At 38.9% G+C, this 18,663-nt stretch overlaps 2 protein-coding genes across 3 annotated transcripts in view; one reads left to right on the top strand and one right to left on the bottom strand.

Moving 5' to 3' along the window:
• The window catches only part of LOC122093207 (uncharacterized RNA methyltransferase CT0009), a 16,892-nt gene extending 12,874 nt beyond the window's left edge, over positions 1-4,018 (top strand). For both annotated transcript variants that reach the window (XM_042663489.1, XM_042663490.1), the window contains 2 exons: positions 3,250-3,380; positions 3,453-4,018. In XM_042663489.1, coding sequence (XP_042519423.1) covers positions 3,250-3,380; positions 3,453-3,560 — 239 coding nt within the window. In that variant the 3' untranslated portion in view covers positions 3,561-4,018. The remainder of the gene's footprint in view (positions 1-3,249; positions 3,381-3,452) is intronic.
• A 2,007-nt stretch (positions 4,019-6,025) lies between these two features.
• LOC122094078 (CXXC motif containing zinc binding protein-like) lies at positions 6,026-11,743 on the bottom strand. The gene is made up of 4 exons (XM_042664733.1): positions 11,557-11,743; positions 11,266-11,373; positions 10,533-10,700; positions 6,026-6,425 (listed from the first exon to the last, which is right to left on the bottom strand). Exons 1-4 carry the CDS (start codon positions 11,656-11,658, stop codon positions 6,303-6,305), a joined length of 501 nt encoding a protein of 166 aa, XP_042520667.1. The 5' UTR covers positions 11,659-11,743; the 3' UTR covers positions 6,026-6,302.
• Positions 11,744-18,663: the final 6,920 nt, after the last annotated feature.

Below are 18,663 nucleotides of genomic sequence, written 5' to 3' on the forward strand. Positions count from 1 at the left end.
AAAAAAAAAAAAAAAAATAGAAGAAAGGAAAAGGGGAAGTCATTTAGAAGAAGAAGGAAAGTCGAAAAGAGAGAGAAACCAGAAACATACCTGTCGATCTAGTCCTTCCATCGTCGCGAGTCGCTTCTAAGCAGTGAAGACCTCCTTTGTCACCATCGGCTCTCGGGGTTCATCCCTCCTCGCGTCGGTTCCCCTCAATCAGGCCTACGAAACCCCTTCGCTGGTTTCGCCTTTGGACACTCCTACTTCCTCCATCTCTGTCGGTGACAGTACCCTTCCATTGAGTCTCCTTTTTATTTTATTTTCTCATTTTTCCACATTACCCCTCTTTTCTCTATTAATTCCTTCTATCCCTCATTTTTTTTTTCTTATTTACATTTAGATCCCTACCCCACACTTGATATCCTTTGTGGTTTAATTGAATCTCAAGTAATTGCAATTCTGCCCTTCCCAAAAAAAAAAAAAAAAAAAAAAAAAAAAAAAGAAAAAGAAAGGAAAGAAAAGAAAAAAAAAAGTTATTTACTAGTCTACCATATATTCTTGAGTGCTATTTTGTAATCATCACCATGGTAGCCAATAGTGAAGTTGTTCAACAACTGAACTCTTATAAAGGAGAAACTGATACAAAATTTGATGCTCTCACTAACATGGTCACGGCCCTAAAAACAATGGTGGAATCTATGCAAGTTTCCATGGGATCCATGCAAGTTTCTATTGATCGTTTGGTGGCAGCGGATAAAGGAAAGAGTCTCATTCAATCTGGGGATTCTTCCAACACCACTCCACAGGATCCGTCAGTAACACTATCACCACCACCACCTCCACCACCATATGGCACTAGTAGACATGATGATGGAGCAGAGATGTCCTTGATTTTTATGGAGACAATAATCCAGAATTGTACCTTGACTGGATTCACAGTTTAGATACATTCTTCAGATGGTACGGGTTGACTGAGGCTCGAAAGATCCTATTTGTAGAGGCCAAACTGAAAGGCACGGCCCGAGTCTGATGGATCAAGCAACAACAACAGAACCGAACCTGAGGCATTGGTTTGGTACTACTTGGGCTGAAATGTATGAAATCATGAATCGGCGATTCTTTCCTTCTGATTACAAGCAACGCATGCATCTCAGGTTTGCACAGTTGAAACAAGATAATTTGACCGTTGAAGAGTATGTTGCTAGATTTTATTATTTGGCCACTCGTTCTGACTTTGAGTGGGACGAAGAAGTATTAGTGGCCCAATTTCGCAATGGTTTGCACCCTCAACTTAGTACTGCCCTTGCATCTAGTCGACTACCTTCCATGGAAGACGCCGTACAAGTAGCATATCAGGTTGAGGAAAGTCTGAAACGCCCATACAACCGGAGAAATTTTGCAGATACTTTTTCTCGAGGTACTAGTTCCGTTTTGCAAGTCTCCTACCCAAGAGAGGTCATCTAGCAAACCACAGGCTAATGCTACATCTATGGCCTCTTCACGACCTAGTCTATTCTCCACCTCGACATGTTTCTGAAATGTTATCTTCACGGCCTATTCGCCCATACTCACCCCCTCGGCGTGGTTCAGATAAACCTTCTGATTCTTCAAAATTTACAGTTCGGTGCTACTCATGCCATGGATTTGGACATATCAGTGCTTAATGTCCCAGCCATTTGGTTGTTTTTATTGATAAGGATTCTCTTATACCATATATTCCCGAAGAGCAACTTGGTTCTGACACAGTTGATTTAAGAGAAGAGCGTGCAACAGGTGAAGTCAATGACACTCTCAGTGACGAAGACCAACATCCTTTTTATGACATTCGTCATGTGTTGACCACTCAGAAGGCCACTGACAATGAAGATTGGCACCGCAGTAGCATTTTTCAGACTCGTGTGAAGTGCAATGATCAGTTGCTAACCTTGGTCATTGATGGAGGCTGTTGCACTAATGTTGTCTCTGAAGACGCTGTTCATAAGCTGGGATTGAATACAGAACCACATCCTAATCCTTACAAGGTTGCTTGGGTGAACAACACTAATCTCAAAATCATAGATAAGTGCTTGGTCACATATTCTACTGGTGGGTTTAAGGATACAGTCCAATGTGATGTCCTCCCTCTGAAGGTGTGCCATATCCTTCTTGGTCGACCTTGGTTGTTTGATAAGAAAGTACAACATTGTGGCTATGCCAATACCTATGCCTTCAAGCATGCCAACAAGACTATGAAGTCCCTGAAATTAAGCTCAAGAAGATGGTGGGATCGTTCCTCATTCAACGTATTCCTTCAGACAGTCTCCTCGGTCCTTTCCCTAACTCGACGGAGTCGAGTTCTTTTTAGAGGAGGAGAGTTGATGCAGATACGGCTGCCCTTACTTGGTTGGACCAGCATGATCGGCTTTGGAAGCCAAGAGCCAAGAAGAACCGGTCTAGCTCAGGGTTTTGGTCCAACAAGGGTTGGAAATAAAATTAGTAGTTTACTTAGTATTTTATTTCATACTTTTATTTTCCAGACTTGAACGTAGGAGTATGATTTATTTCCTTGCTTTGGTTTCCTTTTTATAGTTGTTTCCTAGTTTAGGCTAGTTTCCATTTCGGTTAAGTTTCTAATTTCATGTTCCTATTTTCCTATATATTGGCTGTAATCGATTGAAGATTTAGAGAGTGATTTGATTATTGAATGAAGATGTTGAGTTTGTGCACCAGTGAAGTGTGTGATTCCTCTCCTTCCCCTTCTTACTCTGATTTTCCCTTTCTTCCCTAAAGGTTCTCCATCACTAGGCTGGACAAAGAATTGCCATTTAATCTCGTGGCAAATGATTGTTATCCTTATTTATTTGACTGCAGTTCATGGACTCTCTTTATTTATGATTTTGATATAGTTCTCTACTTCTCTTTTCTTGCACTCTTCTTATATATTGTAGTTTCAAATATTTGGACATTTCTTGAAATGAAATGGGATATTCTCATCTTTATGGACATCTGAAAAGACAATCACAGATGTTAGTATTGTGGATTAATATTTTGCAATATCTTTTATCTAGACTGGTTAATGTGACTGGGATATTCATTGGGCATGTAGAAAAAGTACTTCCACTATAAACGTCTCTTTGAAATATACCCAAATTAGTTTATTCCCATTTTATGTATTTAAATGAAAAATCAGTCTTATCTTTGATCTTTCGCTTGAAAAGGCTGGATCCGCTGAATGAATTGTTCGCCCAGTCCACTAATTGGTGTTGCTTAAAATTAAATTTCCTGCAGATCCTAATCGTCCAGGTATGCACATGAAGTTAATAAAGTTCCTACTGAAGCTGCGAGCACCACGCATTATTTATGTCTCTTGCAATCCTGCTACCTGTGCACGTGACCTTGATTACCTTTGTCATGGTGTGGTATGTATCAGCATTGTTAGAGGTCATTATTAGCTATCTTTCAGGTATTTGACCCGGCTAAATTCTTTGCAGGCGGAGCAAAATCTAGAAGGGTGCTACCAGCTACAAAGATTACATCCAGTGGACATGTTTCCTCACACCCCTCATTTTGAGTGTGTTTGCTTGCTAGAGCTTGTTTGAACTTTGTTATCTTTTCTGATGCTTAGGTTTGGAAACTTCAGTTTCCGTTCCTCTCTGTAGCATATTCTTGTACTTGGTGCAATCAGAGCCTGGGAGAATCTCAAGTTTTTCATGAAAGTGGGAGAAAGACCTATACATTATCCATGGGAAGAGAACATGGGAGTAACATTTGGAGCTTGTGCTTTATTTTTCATTATAATAGAACTTGATACATTCAGCCTGAAGAAATTCCTGATAGGAGGTGTGACTGTCCGTCGCTGTTGTGTATTAACAGAGATGTCAATTCTTTTGGGGCTAAATAATAGAGATGTCAGTTTGAGAAGTGTGATATCTTTGCCCCCCATTTATGTATCCTTTGTGTCTAGTTGTCAATTCTGATTCAGCTAGTACATGCATTTTGTACTCTCCATATAATGGATCTGTTTTACAAGACATTAAGAGAACCTTTTTGTTTTCAATTCTTTTTCTTGGACGGGGAGTTGGGGTTGGCAGGGTATTGTTAAACTTGATCATGTTGGTAATGTTTCCATGATCGCCAACTTGGTAAGGCACTAAAATGTACAGACGAGGTGGGCATGCAATAGAGTATCCTATACCCCATTCAGAGCTCAAAAATCGGCTTACAACTATTTTAGGTTGAGGGATTTTCTTATGGGGTTATTTAATTCTAACCAATATTCTCTTCCCATTGACCTTTTATTCGATGTTCGAAAGAACCATATGAGAGCAAGGTTTTAAAACCTTGGGATCAGTCTCAATTTGTGCTGGATGGTCTGGATTTAACCGTTTTATTATTATTAAAAAAAAAAAGGGTTTTTTGAACTATTTTACCCTTATACCCTACCAATGGATCAGGATTGGTCTTGAATGATCCAATCCAGAAAATCCTGATTTGACTGATCCGATTGGATCCAATTTTTAAAACTATGAGAGCACACCATTATTTTCTTTAAGATAAATAAATAAGAAAGAGTTTGCTTGAGAAGTTCTACGGTTCTACCCTACATGCTACTTGCTGATACGAGTCTGGAATTCTGGATCTTCAACGGTTCAACCCACGTCGGACCTGTCCACATGGAATCACATTGTCCATTAGATCATGAGTCTATGGTGTATTAACTGCTATGACTTGTGGTCTGGACCAGTGTTATCAATTCGGCCGAATGAATTACTCGGCCGAACCAAATTTTTCCGAATTTTATCAAAAATTCTGACCGAATCCGAATTAAAAATAAAATTCGGTAAAATTCACGATTTTTTCAAAAGTGAATATAAAATGCGAATAATTCGGACCGAATCCGAATTAAACCGAATTATTCGGTCCACTTAAACAGTATTTAAAAAAAAAAAACCAAAAAAAAAATAAAAATAAATAAATAAATAAACAAAAAAAAAACCCAATACGCTTTTTTGACCGAATCCTTAAATTAATCAATCGAATTATTCCAAATAATCCTCCGCCCGAATAATTCCCGAATCCGAATTTGCTAACTATGGTCTGGACTATGGACTCTAGATACCCCTATAGGGTGGTGAAATCCCATGTGGGGAGTTGATCCAGACTCAATAAAAACAAGATATCAACTATTAAAGTTTTGTTTTCCAAAGTTGAGAGAAATTTACATGAGCCGTTATGAAGGTAATGCATGATCAACACCATTGACCACCCTGCCTTGTATTCCGAACTTTAGATACTCCTCAGGTGGTGAGATCCCATGTGGAGAAGATAACTTCTCTCTCATGTGGGAGCAGATCCTGACTCAATAAAAACAAGAAAACAACTATTAAAGTTAGTTTTTCCAAGTTTAGAGAAATTTACTTGAGCCGTTATGAAGGTAATGCATGATCAAACATCAGGAAGAGAAAACTGGGCAAAACCCCAACCTAGACACATCAATTCATCAGTAGGGTCTGAATCCTTGAAGTATATTGAAATTTGAATATTGTATTCTTGCTACTATTCATTTTTGAATTTTTTTTCTTTCTATTTTTCCTATTCATTTCTTGACAACCAAATTAAGCCTTCGGGAGAAAATTTTCTGAGCAAATGGGGTGGGGGAGCTAGCCAATGGGGAGCATGGAACATGGTTTGTCAATGGAGGGGGAAGGGGTAAGAGGAGAGTGTCTTGAAGGAAGAGAGAGAGAGAGCACTGACATATCCTATACTGCTTGCTCAAGAGACTTTTTTTTTTTTTCTGTTTAATGTCGGCATATTCAGTTCATCAAGAATCTGTAGAGGAAAACAATACCATCAATGTAACAAAGCAATCTCATCGGATAACCCTCATTCAATTAAACCTTTGACCGAACTGGGGAACATGAGAACAAGATCTCAATATCTTACCAATGCATGAGCAATTGAGCATAATCCTGAGTAACAAGGAAAAAGAGAAGGTGTTTCCGGTGGCATCTCTTAATTCAAACTGAAAAAAGCCTAAACAATAGATAACACTTGAGAAAATAAATTCACACAAGGTTAAACTATGCTCTGTATTGCCTTATCTGCTGTAAGGCTGTCATTTGCCAGTCAGAGTACCTCTTGTCAAACATGTAGCAAACCCCTCCTAGACAGAGTATGCTTACATACATACTGTACTTTCAATTTGTTAAAATGCTCACAATGTTTCTGCATGTTAGAAAAAGCTTAGCCTTCACATTCACAACAAATACATCCTAGGAAGTCTGCTTAATTCACCGCCATCCTTTCTATGTCCCTTGATGCATATATGAGAGTGCTGCAATCTACTTCACCACAACAAAATTAGCCTGGAGGTTGGATATCATGACTGGGAACTGTGCATCCTCATCATAGTCCGCATACTCCCCTTGTGACAAGTCAATCCCGTTGAATTTAGCCCCTTCAGTCTAAAGAAATGAGATATGTGTTAAAAGTGTAATTTGAAACACAACACCTTACTGAAATTAAAAACATGATAAGCACTACTTTCTCAACATACAGTGGTAAAATCATTCAATATGAAGTTGAAAATGTAACACCGACCTCACATTCTGTTGTGCTAACAGTAGAAGAGTACAAGCACTAGACACAACAGCAATAGTAGTAGAGGAAGACTCGGTTAGTTCTGATAATAAAACTCAGGGAAATTATCTTATGGCACCCCTAAATTTAAAATTTATGTATTATAACACTCTAGTTTGCTAATAATATTGAGTACATCCCCCATTTTGTAAACAAAATTACACTTAAATCCATTTCGTTAGAGAAAAAACGTTAAGTGATGATGTCGTGTGGTTGCTATTTTCTACATGGCAAGTTTACCCTTCCTTAATGGTAAACTCTCAAATTCAATCGTGAGTTGCAGGTTTAGCGCAGAATCAAAGCAATTGCACCTTTGGATGGAGCGTAATCTTCGTAGATGGACTTCTGAATCCAGATATGATTTGGAAAGCCATTTACAATGATGTCTCCTCCAACCTCAGTTGTTCCCCTTTGGCTCTGTCTCTGAAACCCCAAGGAACAGACATATTGTTGTCTCTTGAGGTTTACCTATCTCTATCTTGTCCCCCCTCCCCTTGTCCCCCAGGGTTGTTTCCCCTATTGCTTCTTGCAACATTCGGCCTTATGGCCTTGTATATCCCCCTCCTTTTTTCCCTGTTAGTGATTTATTTACTCACCAGAAAAAAAAAAAGCAAATGCTACCGACTTGCAGGAAGTCTTTCATGGCCCCATGACTCCTATAAACCCATGGTCAAGTATACATCGATGGTGACACCATCTCCTTCACTGCAGCCAAGTCTGATGCCAACTTCTACCATCTCTCCAGCAACAATGCAAAAGATCCAGAAGAATTACATCATCTCATCCCTTATTTGCCTGTATCAGGATCAGTTGTCCCTGTTTCTGCATTTCAGGTCACAGTTTTGCCTAATTCCGGAATCTCCATCGGAACCACGATTCAGCACTCAATCGTTGATGGAAGATCAATCACCCACTTCATGAAGATATACGCTTCAATCTTCGGGTTAGGAGATGCAGGGAATGCAGAGGATGCATCTCTATCAAATGAATCCCTTCCATTCTTGGGCAGGACTGTGATCAAGGATTCCAAAGACATACTTGATGGAGTTAGTGAGATTCATGGGGTCTGAAACTCTGAATCAGAATCTGGAAACAGAATATTAAAAGAGATGGATATCAAACTAGAACCTGGTATGGTTCAAGCTACTTTTGAGCTTAATCCAACCAATGCTGGGAGGATCAAAGGCTTGATCTTGGGCTTGACTAAAAAAGGAGAATCATTGGTACTTAGCAATGAAATGCGACCCAAAATATCATATGGTTGGAAACTTCATGCAAACTCCACCCTTTTGAGTGCCTAATTTTTTCCTTTTTTTTTTCTTTGGTGAAATTTGAGTGCCTAATCCTTTCATTGCAGGTTCGGTATCTTTATTAAGGATTCACATATGCTATTTTGCAGATGGATGGGTTCAAGGTTCGAAAACTCGCCGAAATCTCGTATTTTTTCCCCCCAAGATGAAATGGCATACGAAATATAAAAGTACATAATTTCGGTCATCTCGGTCACATTTCGGCCCAAAAAATTCACCATTTTGTCGAAATTTCAGCCATCTCGGTCATTTCGTTTCACTCATTTCGGCCACTTCGGCCATTAGTCCCCCAAAATGGCCAGCGAAACACATAGGAAAAAGTACACCATTTTGCCAAAATTTCGGTATTTCGGTGGTTTTGAAACTACCGAAACACTGAAACGAAACGAGTTCTTGAACCTTGGATGGGTTGCAGGGACAAGGGAGGGAGGAAAGGGCAGAGGGGCTGGGTACTGTCGTGTTCGAATAAGAAGAGGAGGAGGAGGAGGAGGAGGAGGAGGAGGAGGAAGAAGAAGAAGTGGTGGGCCCCACTTAATTTTATGGGTTTTCAACGGATGGTAATGGGTTGTTATATAGAGGGGCATAACAGGGTCAAAGAGGTCTTTCCCAGTTCTAAAATAACGGCGTTATGCATCAGGGTTGAGTTGATATTATTAGCAACTGAGGGTGTCACACGACATAAATTTTAAATTTAGGGGTGGTACAAGAAAATTTTCCTAAAACTTATCCATGGTCCATGGAACTCATTAGGGGATTGTGCAGTCAATTTTACCAAAACGAAAAGATAACACATCTTTGATAGTAGCCTCTCCATCAATACAAGTTTTATCTATCACATGATATCTCAAGACAAAGAGGTCTTATTCTTGAAATTTGTTATCAATTTTTCAAACACCAACACAAAGTCCAAGGTCATGCCTCATCTCTACTTGTCATTTTTCTGGATTCAGTTCAAGAGAGTTAATGATAGATATCGTCAAGCGGAAATCTTTAACCTCACATTTGACACTTCTAATCATCCAGGTTCTATTCTTATAACCCAACAAACATCCGATTTCTATGTTCATGTCTAATTGTCAGGTAGTAAGATACCCCTTATCCTTTTATTTCCCAAGGTGCAAAAGATAAGCTACAACCACTTGCAAAACTCTGGCTTTCAGTCCCTTTTTCTTAAAAAAATGTCCTGGTGGAGGAAATTCTGACTACTTCAGATGTGTTGCTCTCATTTTGGGTGTCTAGGTTCCTATCCTAAGCTAGCTTAACTGTAGACCAATCGTAGCCATTTAAATTCTTCTTTTCCCGCTTTTGATCATGCGCTTTATCACATCTCAAACTTCTTTTTCCTTTTCCTAAAAGGACTTACTATAGCATCTATAACCTTGTCCATAATTTTTTATGCAAGACAAACTACAATCTAATGATTTCCAGTTCAAAAGGATGTTTTAACCAACTGAGGTGGAAAGTTCTTCCATAATCTACCAAAATGCAATTCATTTCTTCTGAATTCACCCACAACTAGTATACATGAAATGTAGATAATCAATGCACCATAGTAGAGCCTCCAAAAACTTGCCATGAACCTAAGGTAAAGATAAAGCAATAAGAAGGTAGAGGAGCAGACAAGAGGACAGACACTAGGTTATGCTGCCTAGTATTATTTCTAGGCCAGGGAACATCACAAGGCATGCTACAATGCCAGGTGAAATCAGTGTATGATGTGTTCCCCTTTCATATGAATGCAAGCCACAAATGCATCCTAAAACAATGAGTATAATAACAAATCCTGGGAATTTTTTATGAAGGTAAGTGTCGAAATTGTGGACACTAGACAGGATAGTGAACTTATTCATAACAATTAACAATAACATCTTATTTACAAACAAAAGGCAGGGGTTCGCATTCTGAATCAAAATAACATCCTTAATTTCCTTAAAAGATTAGAATATTGAAATCTAATGGGTTCTCGACAATATGACCCCAGATTGGAGGGCATTGAAATATATGATTTCAAGGTATCCAAAAAATTCCAATTTTACAAATGTTGTATGAGAACCGATGTTGTTGATATGTCTGCCTCATGAGTCATACGCATGTAACTGATTTTGGTGCAGAAATTACAAGAAGTGATGGTCCTCAATTATTTCCATAGTTTAGACTCAACCAAGTAAGAAAATAACACCAAGAGTGATATTATAACTTGCGGTACTCAATAATATTCAGAAAATAGCACCAAAAGTGATATCATTATATAAACTGTCAGGAAAGAATATAAAGGGGAAAACATTACCAACAAAAATAGAGGAAACAAGCACAGGAGGGAAACCAACTTAAGAAATGGTTAAAAGTAATAACTACGCCTTTCTCAAACTTAGGATAAATCCAGAAAAGTTAACTTATACTGTTGCCTCATAAAACAAGAGAGCGGGCAAATGGAAGATAAATCCCAATTGTACCATGTGATGATGCAAATAGAGAAGACTTAAGTACTTGCATTCGCAGAAACAACAAGAAATTGAATTGCACATGAATGTCAATTTCCCGGTTGATAATAATTCAAATGAATGGCCATTGGTGCACACACGTATGTGCCAGGGTTAATGGGAATAAAAAAAAGGATCTTACAGATTCCGCTTTCCATCCATCTCCAAAAACAAAACCCACAGGCTCAAGGCCCCTGCAATCAAATACCATCAACGGAGTGTATTTTCCAGATTGACTAGCTTCAAAGGTCAGTGGGAGACCACGGCCAGGGATCATCTGCACAGTTCCTTCCCTCCCACAAAACTTGCACTGGGAAAAGTACAAACATGAAAGTAAATCTGAATGTCAAGTATGATAAATAATATGACTCAGGAAGCTGGAATCCATATACTCCGAGTGGAAGTTTTTCCTACAAGAAGGGTAACTTAAAATCAACCAAAACTCAACCTCCTTGTTCTATGTTAGGAGGCACTGAGGCAAAAAGGGTAATAATACCAACAAGATATAATATTTAAGGAGAATTTGGTGTTGTTCAGCATACTATAGTGTTCTCCAGTTTGCATATATATCTATTAGCATGTTTGTCTATCTATTAACCTAACTACCAAGTGCATCTATCTTTCCATCCTTCTAAATGTCCATGGACACGTGACACATGTATCAATATTCCGAGTTTGTATGCAGAAAACAGAGATGAAGATTCAAAATGATTTCTCAATAGAAATTTACAATGTTCCATTACGGTTCAAACTACCCATGCTGAATAATGATCATCAGTTGCAGGCAGAAATCAGTAATGTCACAATTACAATGTTTCTAACAAATAGAAGACAAAGCTAATGAAACAGAGAGAGAGAGAGAGAGAGAGAGAGACCTTCTGAATCAGATTAGTGGTACCCCTGCCATGGGGGGAAGGAACAGTTTCATCCAAGCTCACACACGTTTCCTTCTTACTAAGTTCTCCACAGTTATTGCATTTCAACTATAGGGAAAACAACAATCAGCATCTCAGTAACCACGAAGAGATCAGGAAACGAAAAAAATCGAAAGAACAAACGGAATTGAACCGAAAACAAGAAAGTAAAATCAATTAAGACCTAGAAATATTTAGAACACAAATTGTGATCTTGAATGAGTAGTAAAGGTGGAGGCATTGAAAGATGACCTTGAAGTAGTAAGAGAAGTTAGGATCATCGCAGCCATCTTGTGGTTGAAGATTGGTGAGATTATCGAGCTCCGCAGTAATCATCAACATGAAGTTCACCATTTTCGTTCCTTTCTTCTGCCTCTGGTCTGAGCTGATATGATCGATCGATCGACCGCTCGGATCGTATCGCTTGCCAATGAGTTGGCACCTATTTTTTATATTTCTCTTTTGGGAAAATTACATTGATTACCCACTTTTGGGTTTCCCTTTACAAAATTATCCACAAAAAATTTTGGTCAACAAAAATACTCAAAATTAAGTTTGAGTTTACAAAATTGCCCACCCAAAGTTTCAGTTAACAAAAATACCATAAATCAGATTTGGGTTTACAAAACTACCCAAAATAGTGATTATTCATTTTTCACATATAATCATATATTTTTTTATTACTAAAACTTTGAGTGGGTAGTTTTGTAAACCCAAACAATTTTGGGTATTTTTGTTAACTTAAACTTAAAATGGGTAATTTTGTAAAGGGAAACCTAATTTTGGGTATTTTTGTTTACCAAAACTTTTTATGGGTAATTTTGTAAAGGGAAACCCAAAAGTGGGTAATCATGTAATTTTTCCTTCTCTTTTTTCTGCTTACGTCAGCTTCCCTGTAAGTCTGAAGAATCTCTTCCCTCAATAAAGTTCAGTACAAGTAAGATATATTAAAAGGAAAATTACATGATTAACCACTTATGGTAGGCGTGTCAATTCGTGGCCTGAACCGACTAAACCGACCAGGACCGACCGTTTATAGACCGGCCTGGCCCGGACCTTTTATTAAACGTGTCGGGCTTGAGCCCGGCCTGTTTATAAACGATCGGTCTTGGTTTTGCTACTTGGATCGTCAGGCGCTTGACCGAGACTGACCGTTTAACATCCGACCGAGACCGGCCTATTGTGCACCGGCCTAGCCCGACCCTTTAATGATTGTAGCATACCTATTTTACCCCCAAATTAAAAAGTAAAAACATGTTCACATTTTAAATAATGGTTATATTTGGTATCGTTTATTGATTAATTGTCATTTTTTTAGGCTTGCATGAGTGGGCCGAAATATAAGAGCACATTTTAAAGAGGGCCCATTTAAAAATCGGTTAAAGCCTGTTTAACATTAAACATGTCCGTAGCCCGGTTAAGGCCCGACTAAAGCCCGATTAAGGTGGCCTGATTATAGCCCGAGGCCGACCGACCGAATATAAAGCGTATCATGCCTTCAATAACTAAGCCCGATTAGTTAAATGGGCGGACACGGTGTAGCCTTTGAAAGTCTTCAAGCCCGATTAAGCCTGATCGAAACCGAACCGGCCCGACCAGTTGACACCCCTAACTTATGGGTTTGTGTTTACAAAATTATTCACACTGGCTTTCCTCCAACAGATTTACATAAAAGAAAAATAGGTATTACAAATCTAACCAAAATAGCAACTTCCGTTCCATCCTCTAGTATCCCTACGAGTTCAACAAATACCTTGCCCCAATCGGCTCTAAAAAGACCAATTTCCGTCATCATCACTGGTGTGAGCATAGCAGATAGATCGCACAATTCCATTGTTGTGTTTCTATCTATTCTCAAGCATTTTTCTTGGTGTGAGCATAACAGATAGATCAGACGATTCCATTGTTGTGTTTCAATCTATTCTCAAGCATTTTCTTGAGAGAATACATCACCGAGTACGACTCGACTGACCTTATGATCCTCCCCAACTCATTTATTAGACCATCCCCTCCCTCATTTGTCTTCCATTTTTCTTCTCAGTTTTAAAATTTGAGTTTCAATAATTTTCCTAGCAGAGTTGCTGGAAAGTTGTTCATAACATTGGTGCAGTTCATAGAATCTCATGATAACCCAGTTAAAAGACATTTGTCACGAGAATGTCACCAACTTATTGATCGATTGAAATGAAAATAACTCATTTACAAAACAACAAAAGGCGAGGGGCTCCATGTGCCCTGCATCTACATTGGGTGGCTGGGGCATGTTTTTGAAATCATAGAAGCATCAGACGAAGTAAATAACAACGTAATGTCAAAAGGGATAACTCAAAGGAACAAGTTAGCAACGGATCTGACAGTAACGAAGGCGCTTCCAAAATGGCGAGGCTGCTAATTTTAGCAGAGAAGAAGAATTTAGGAGATTTAAGGTGAGAAAGAGATGGGGCGAAGGGAAAGCACAAGGTAGAGAGAGAGAGAGAGAGAGAGAGAGAGAGAGAGAGAGAGAGAGAGAGAGAGAGAGAGAGAGAGAGAGAGAGAGAGAGGACAATGGAGGCATGGATATCAGCAGTAGCTACGATTCCGGCAGTCCTAATAAGGTTACTCAAAAGGGAGTTTTTATTGTCACTAGTAAAACAGATGAGGTGTGATCGTCGGAGGAGGTAAAAGGGGTTTCAGCGAGTTCTTCCGGCGATTTTGGTAGAATATTGGTTGTAATCATATTAATAGTGAAACCCCCTTTCCTCTATCGAAAATCTATTGTCTGATCATCTGCTATACTCACTAGTGAAGATGATAATCGAACTTTTTAGAGACGATATCAGAAGAAGGTATTGTTGAACTCTCAGGGATATGAGAGAATGGCACGACAGTTACTGTTTTGGTTAAATTTGTAATACCTATTCTCCTTTTGTGTATCTTTGTTGAAGGAAAGACAACGTGGGTAATTTTGTAAACACAAACCCATTAGTGGGTAATCATGTAATTTTTCCTATATTAAATTTCCACTTGTCTTCCTTAGAGTGATGGGCCACTTATTTAATGGGTCCCACTCACAATGGAATACAAAATGCATCCAATGCTAGTGGTGTCTCAATTTAGGATCAGAACCAAGATCTGGACCAGGAAATGCTAGGAATGGGAACAGGTGCACCCATGCACTGATTAACTTGTTGGTCCGGTTCTGGATCTAATTTTTTGAACTGGTTAGCTTATTGGTCGGGTTGGTTTGGTTCCAGAATCTGTATGTGTCTATCTCTTACTCACGTGAAATGTCCTTGTTGCGCTCTAATGTACGAAACCATTTCGTCCCTCGTTGGTGCTTGCTTAGAGAATTACCCTCTCCCTTATTGAGAGAGTTTCTCATACCACTAATGTGGGCCATACCACACCAATCAAGGTGTTGGAATCATTCATCAATAGAAGGTCCAATGGTTAATAAGGGGAGAGAATGTTTGGGAGAGTGTCTGGGATGTAAGAGGATAGGGGTGCAACTGCGTGGTGGGTTGGCTTTTCTGAAACCTAGCCCAACCCTAGGTCCCATTAACTCAACCCAATCCAACCGGGCTAGGATATCTCAGCCTGAGCTCAACCTTGTTTGGCTCACTTGATAGACCATGACAATCCTTATGCTTAGTATAATTTATAATTCTCTGTCATTTATTATAATGATTTTATTTATTGACAACCCTTAAGGTGTCAAATAATTTGTAATCTTACTTTTAGTAAAGCAATCTATTTTTTTTTTTTAACTGAGGATAAACCATGTCATTGCAGATGTATTTGAAAACTATGCATGACAATAAGAGGTGAAACATGGCAGGATTTCTTACAACCCTAGGTCCCCAAAACTCAATCCAGGCACAACCCAACCCTACCATGTCTAGGCCCAATCATTCCGGGTCCATGCCAACCCAACCTGGCCCTAATTGACCTTGATTGGGCTGAGTTGGGCCGGGTTGACACTAATGTGTCATATGTATTAAAAAAAAAAAAAACAATAGATCAAATGGTTAATATACAATTAAAATTATGAAACGCAACACAATAATATATGTTAAGAACACCTAACCATAAGAATCAATAATCCATATTTCCTTAATCTAAATAAAATAATATGATGACAACCAAAATTTATATTAGATAAATCAAGGTTAAAATTAGGGTCGGGATGGGCCGAGCTAGGCTGGGTTTGGGCCTCAACCCAGGCCCAACCCAACCCCAACTTAGGGTCAGTGTTTTTCAATTGTAACGTGCCTTTAGGGTCAGAAATATTAGCCCAAGCCCTATTAGGGCTCAGGGTGGGCCAGGAAGGGCTTGGGCCGTCAAGACCAAACTTAAAACCCTAATGACAACCATTAATCTTGATAATGAAACAATATAGTACACTTTCAAATTATTTTGAAATTACCCTTAACTTAAAAAACAGTTAGGAAACAAAATTAGAGGAAATCAAAAGTAGCTTACAAGTTATAAATACACCTATCAAGATGTAATTTAGACAATCATTGTATTATGTATTTAGGAGAGAGAGTTTCTTATCTGGGAGTGTAGTGTATGCCAATAGGAAACTCCCAAGAGTGCTCTTGGAATTGAATAATTCTAGGGTGTAAAAAGGACATTTCAAAAGAGAGCTCCTGACATGAATCATTTCCCCAACATATTTAATAGGAAAAAAGTTGCTACACTACCCTTGTACAAATTTCTTTATATTTTTCTCATATAACAAATAGTGTTCACAATTCACAATAATATTCTCTTTTCTATTCAGATTATGTGGTCCTATATTATCACAAAAAGAAAATTAAAAAAGCGATTGTCCGATTGGGATCATTTCTTGAGGTACAATGGGTCCAAGAAGCATCGGCTTGTTATCCTTCCCCGTTAGGACCAGGAAGTAATTGCTACTTTGTGAAACCACCTTGGAGCAATGCCGCCTCAGTCTTCTCTGGCAAGCGCCTCATACCCCGTCTCCATCAAAATGGAATCGACCTCCATAAGCAGCTCATCTAAGTAACTATAACTATATTTTCAATCCGATTATATTAGTCCTTTTGTTTCGGCTTGGAAAATTTTATGGTAAACTAAGATTTTCCATTGTTTGTTTTCGAAGTTAAAATTTTACACTGCAGAAAATTTTACCAAACTCCCATTGTTTTCAAGAAAAGATGAGGACAAATTTTATGTCAGATTTATAGGTAAAATTTCCAAGTTTTAGGATGTGCTCGAAAGTCGAAACACACTCAACTACTCAAAAGTCAAAACACACATGATGGCCCTTCGTCCTCAACAACAAGAGCTCTCATGGAAGCCATGGAGCAATTCGGCACCGACTCTCCTCCATTTCACAAATATTTTGCTCTCTCTCTCTCTCTACTTGATCTCTAGAAGAGGAATCTTTGTCCAGATCTACTCTCAGAGTTGTTTTATGGATTCTCTTCGTTTGCGATGACTGTTCTGATATTTGCAAAGCTGAGGCCAACGACAACCCATGTTTTCCTATGGTTTCATTGGGAGATTGATTCTGAAAGCATGAGTCTGCAGGAGAATAAAGCACTCATAATCTTAGCTTCTGATCACAAAGGCTCTGCAGATCAACATCATCTTACCATCCAAAAATAGGGGCTCTGCCCACTATTTCTTCATCTTCTTCTTTGCCTCTCTCTCTCTCTCCACTTCCACATCTAAGCCATGAAATGGGGAAAGCTGGGGTTATTCCTTTATGTATTGGTTTTGGGTCGTGGAACAACTGAAAATGTATATTTGGACTTGGAAGTTCGTTAGCTGTACATAGAAAATCACTGGAGTTAGATCTATACTTTTAACATGGTTTCTCTACTTCGTAATTTTTTTATTGGAGTGGTATAGGTATGCTAGCAGGTTACAATAGAATTAGGAATGCTAGCAAGATTTTGATTGTAGGATTTGATCAACTTCAATTAAACCGTTGGATGAAGAGAATATATCCAAACTTTCAATCCACTGTTGCTACACCTTTTCTCTCCCCCCTTCCCACTACCCTTTGCAATTAACCGGTGACCGGTGACTAACGACTTGTCCAGCCTGCAAATGGCTGTATCTTATTTCCACCTCTCTCCCTCTCCCCTTCCATCTCCGGCAATGACGTATGGATCAAACGGAATTATGCATCTCAACTCATCATCTCCACCAGGTATATTAGATTTTTTGTTGTTGCGTCAGGGATTTCAGATTCATTTCCAAGTCTGTTAGAGTTATTTGAGAAGCTGCTTGAATTTTTTAATCGAATTTTTTTTCTGTATAAAGCTTTCGAGATGCCAAGATCTAGGTTTTGGTTGTTGTATCTCCTTCTCTTTGTAAAATGTTTGTTTAATTTGTTCCACCTATCTTGGTCTCAATCTTGTTACTTTGCTCGAGGGAGGAGACGACCAGGCCAGAGAAAGAGAGAGAGGGGCAGTGGGAGATCGGCTAATTCTTTAATCCACATTCTCACACATCATGGTTTGCCTTTAGAGAGAGAGAGAGAGAGAGAGAGAGACGCTCCAATAATGCTAGAAAAACAAACCTCCACTAATGATTGTTTATTAAGCTCTGCTTTACCATTTCTAGCTAATCATCTCCATGATTCCATGAACAAGAGTAGTATAAGGCGATCTAGATATCTGCGCACTACCGATTTCCTGCAAAACCCTACCTTTTCTTCTCCTTCAATGTCTACATGTGAAGAATAGAGCCGTTGAAGAAATTTGATTCTACATTGACGACGTTTAAGTGTCAGAATTAAAGTACTACCATTTTCCCTTTCAATCTAAAGTTCAGTCTAATTTGGCTGAGAGATTGAACAGATCGGAAGATACGAGCTTGTTAAGCTGATCTCGTTCTCTATAAAGCAATTTTTTTTCATGCTTCCTGGAAAAAATGATGCTGCCGGTGCTTCAACCTCGAGTCCACCGCCCCATCGTCTCCTACTCCGTCAGTGCTCTGACCTTCTCCACCTTGAAATTCAATGGCGGATATTCCCTCCAGAACACTTGCTTCTCCCCTTCTTCTTCTTTCCTAGAGAGGGGCAGCAGGGATCGGCGTATTTTTTGGAAGGGAGGGGGAGTCGGAGACTAGAGGGAGGGGAAAGGGAGAAGAAGAAGAGGAATGAAGACAGTGGAACGAACGTATTGATTAGGTTTTGAAAGACAACGGTTATAAATGGTTGAGATCTTTTATTTTTCATCTGATTGTCATTAAACCGCTAGTATATCAAATTCCCTTGTAACCCATTGGCATTCCTTTCTTTTTCCTTTTTTTTTATTTATTATTCATGCAATTTCTTGATCGTACGCTCAAGAGAAAGCAAAGTTCGTAAATTTGTGGACATTAGATGTTCGATATTTT

This window comes from Macadamia integrifolia, chromosome 11 (assembly GCF_013358625.1).
Source record: "Macadamia integrifolia cultivar HAES 741 chromosome 11, SCU_Mint_v3, whole genome shotgun sequence".
In the NCBI taxonomy this organism is placed as follows: Eukaryota; Viridiplantae; Streptophyta; class Magnoliopsida; order Proteales; family Proteaceae; genus Macadamia; species Macadamia integrifolia.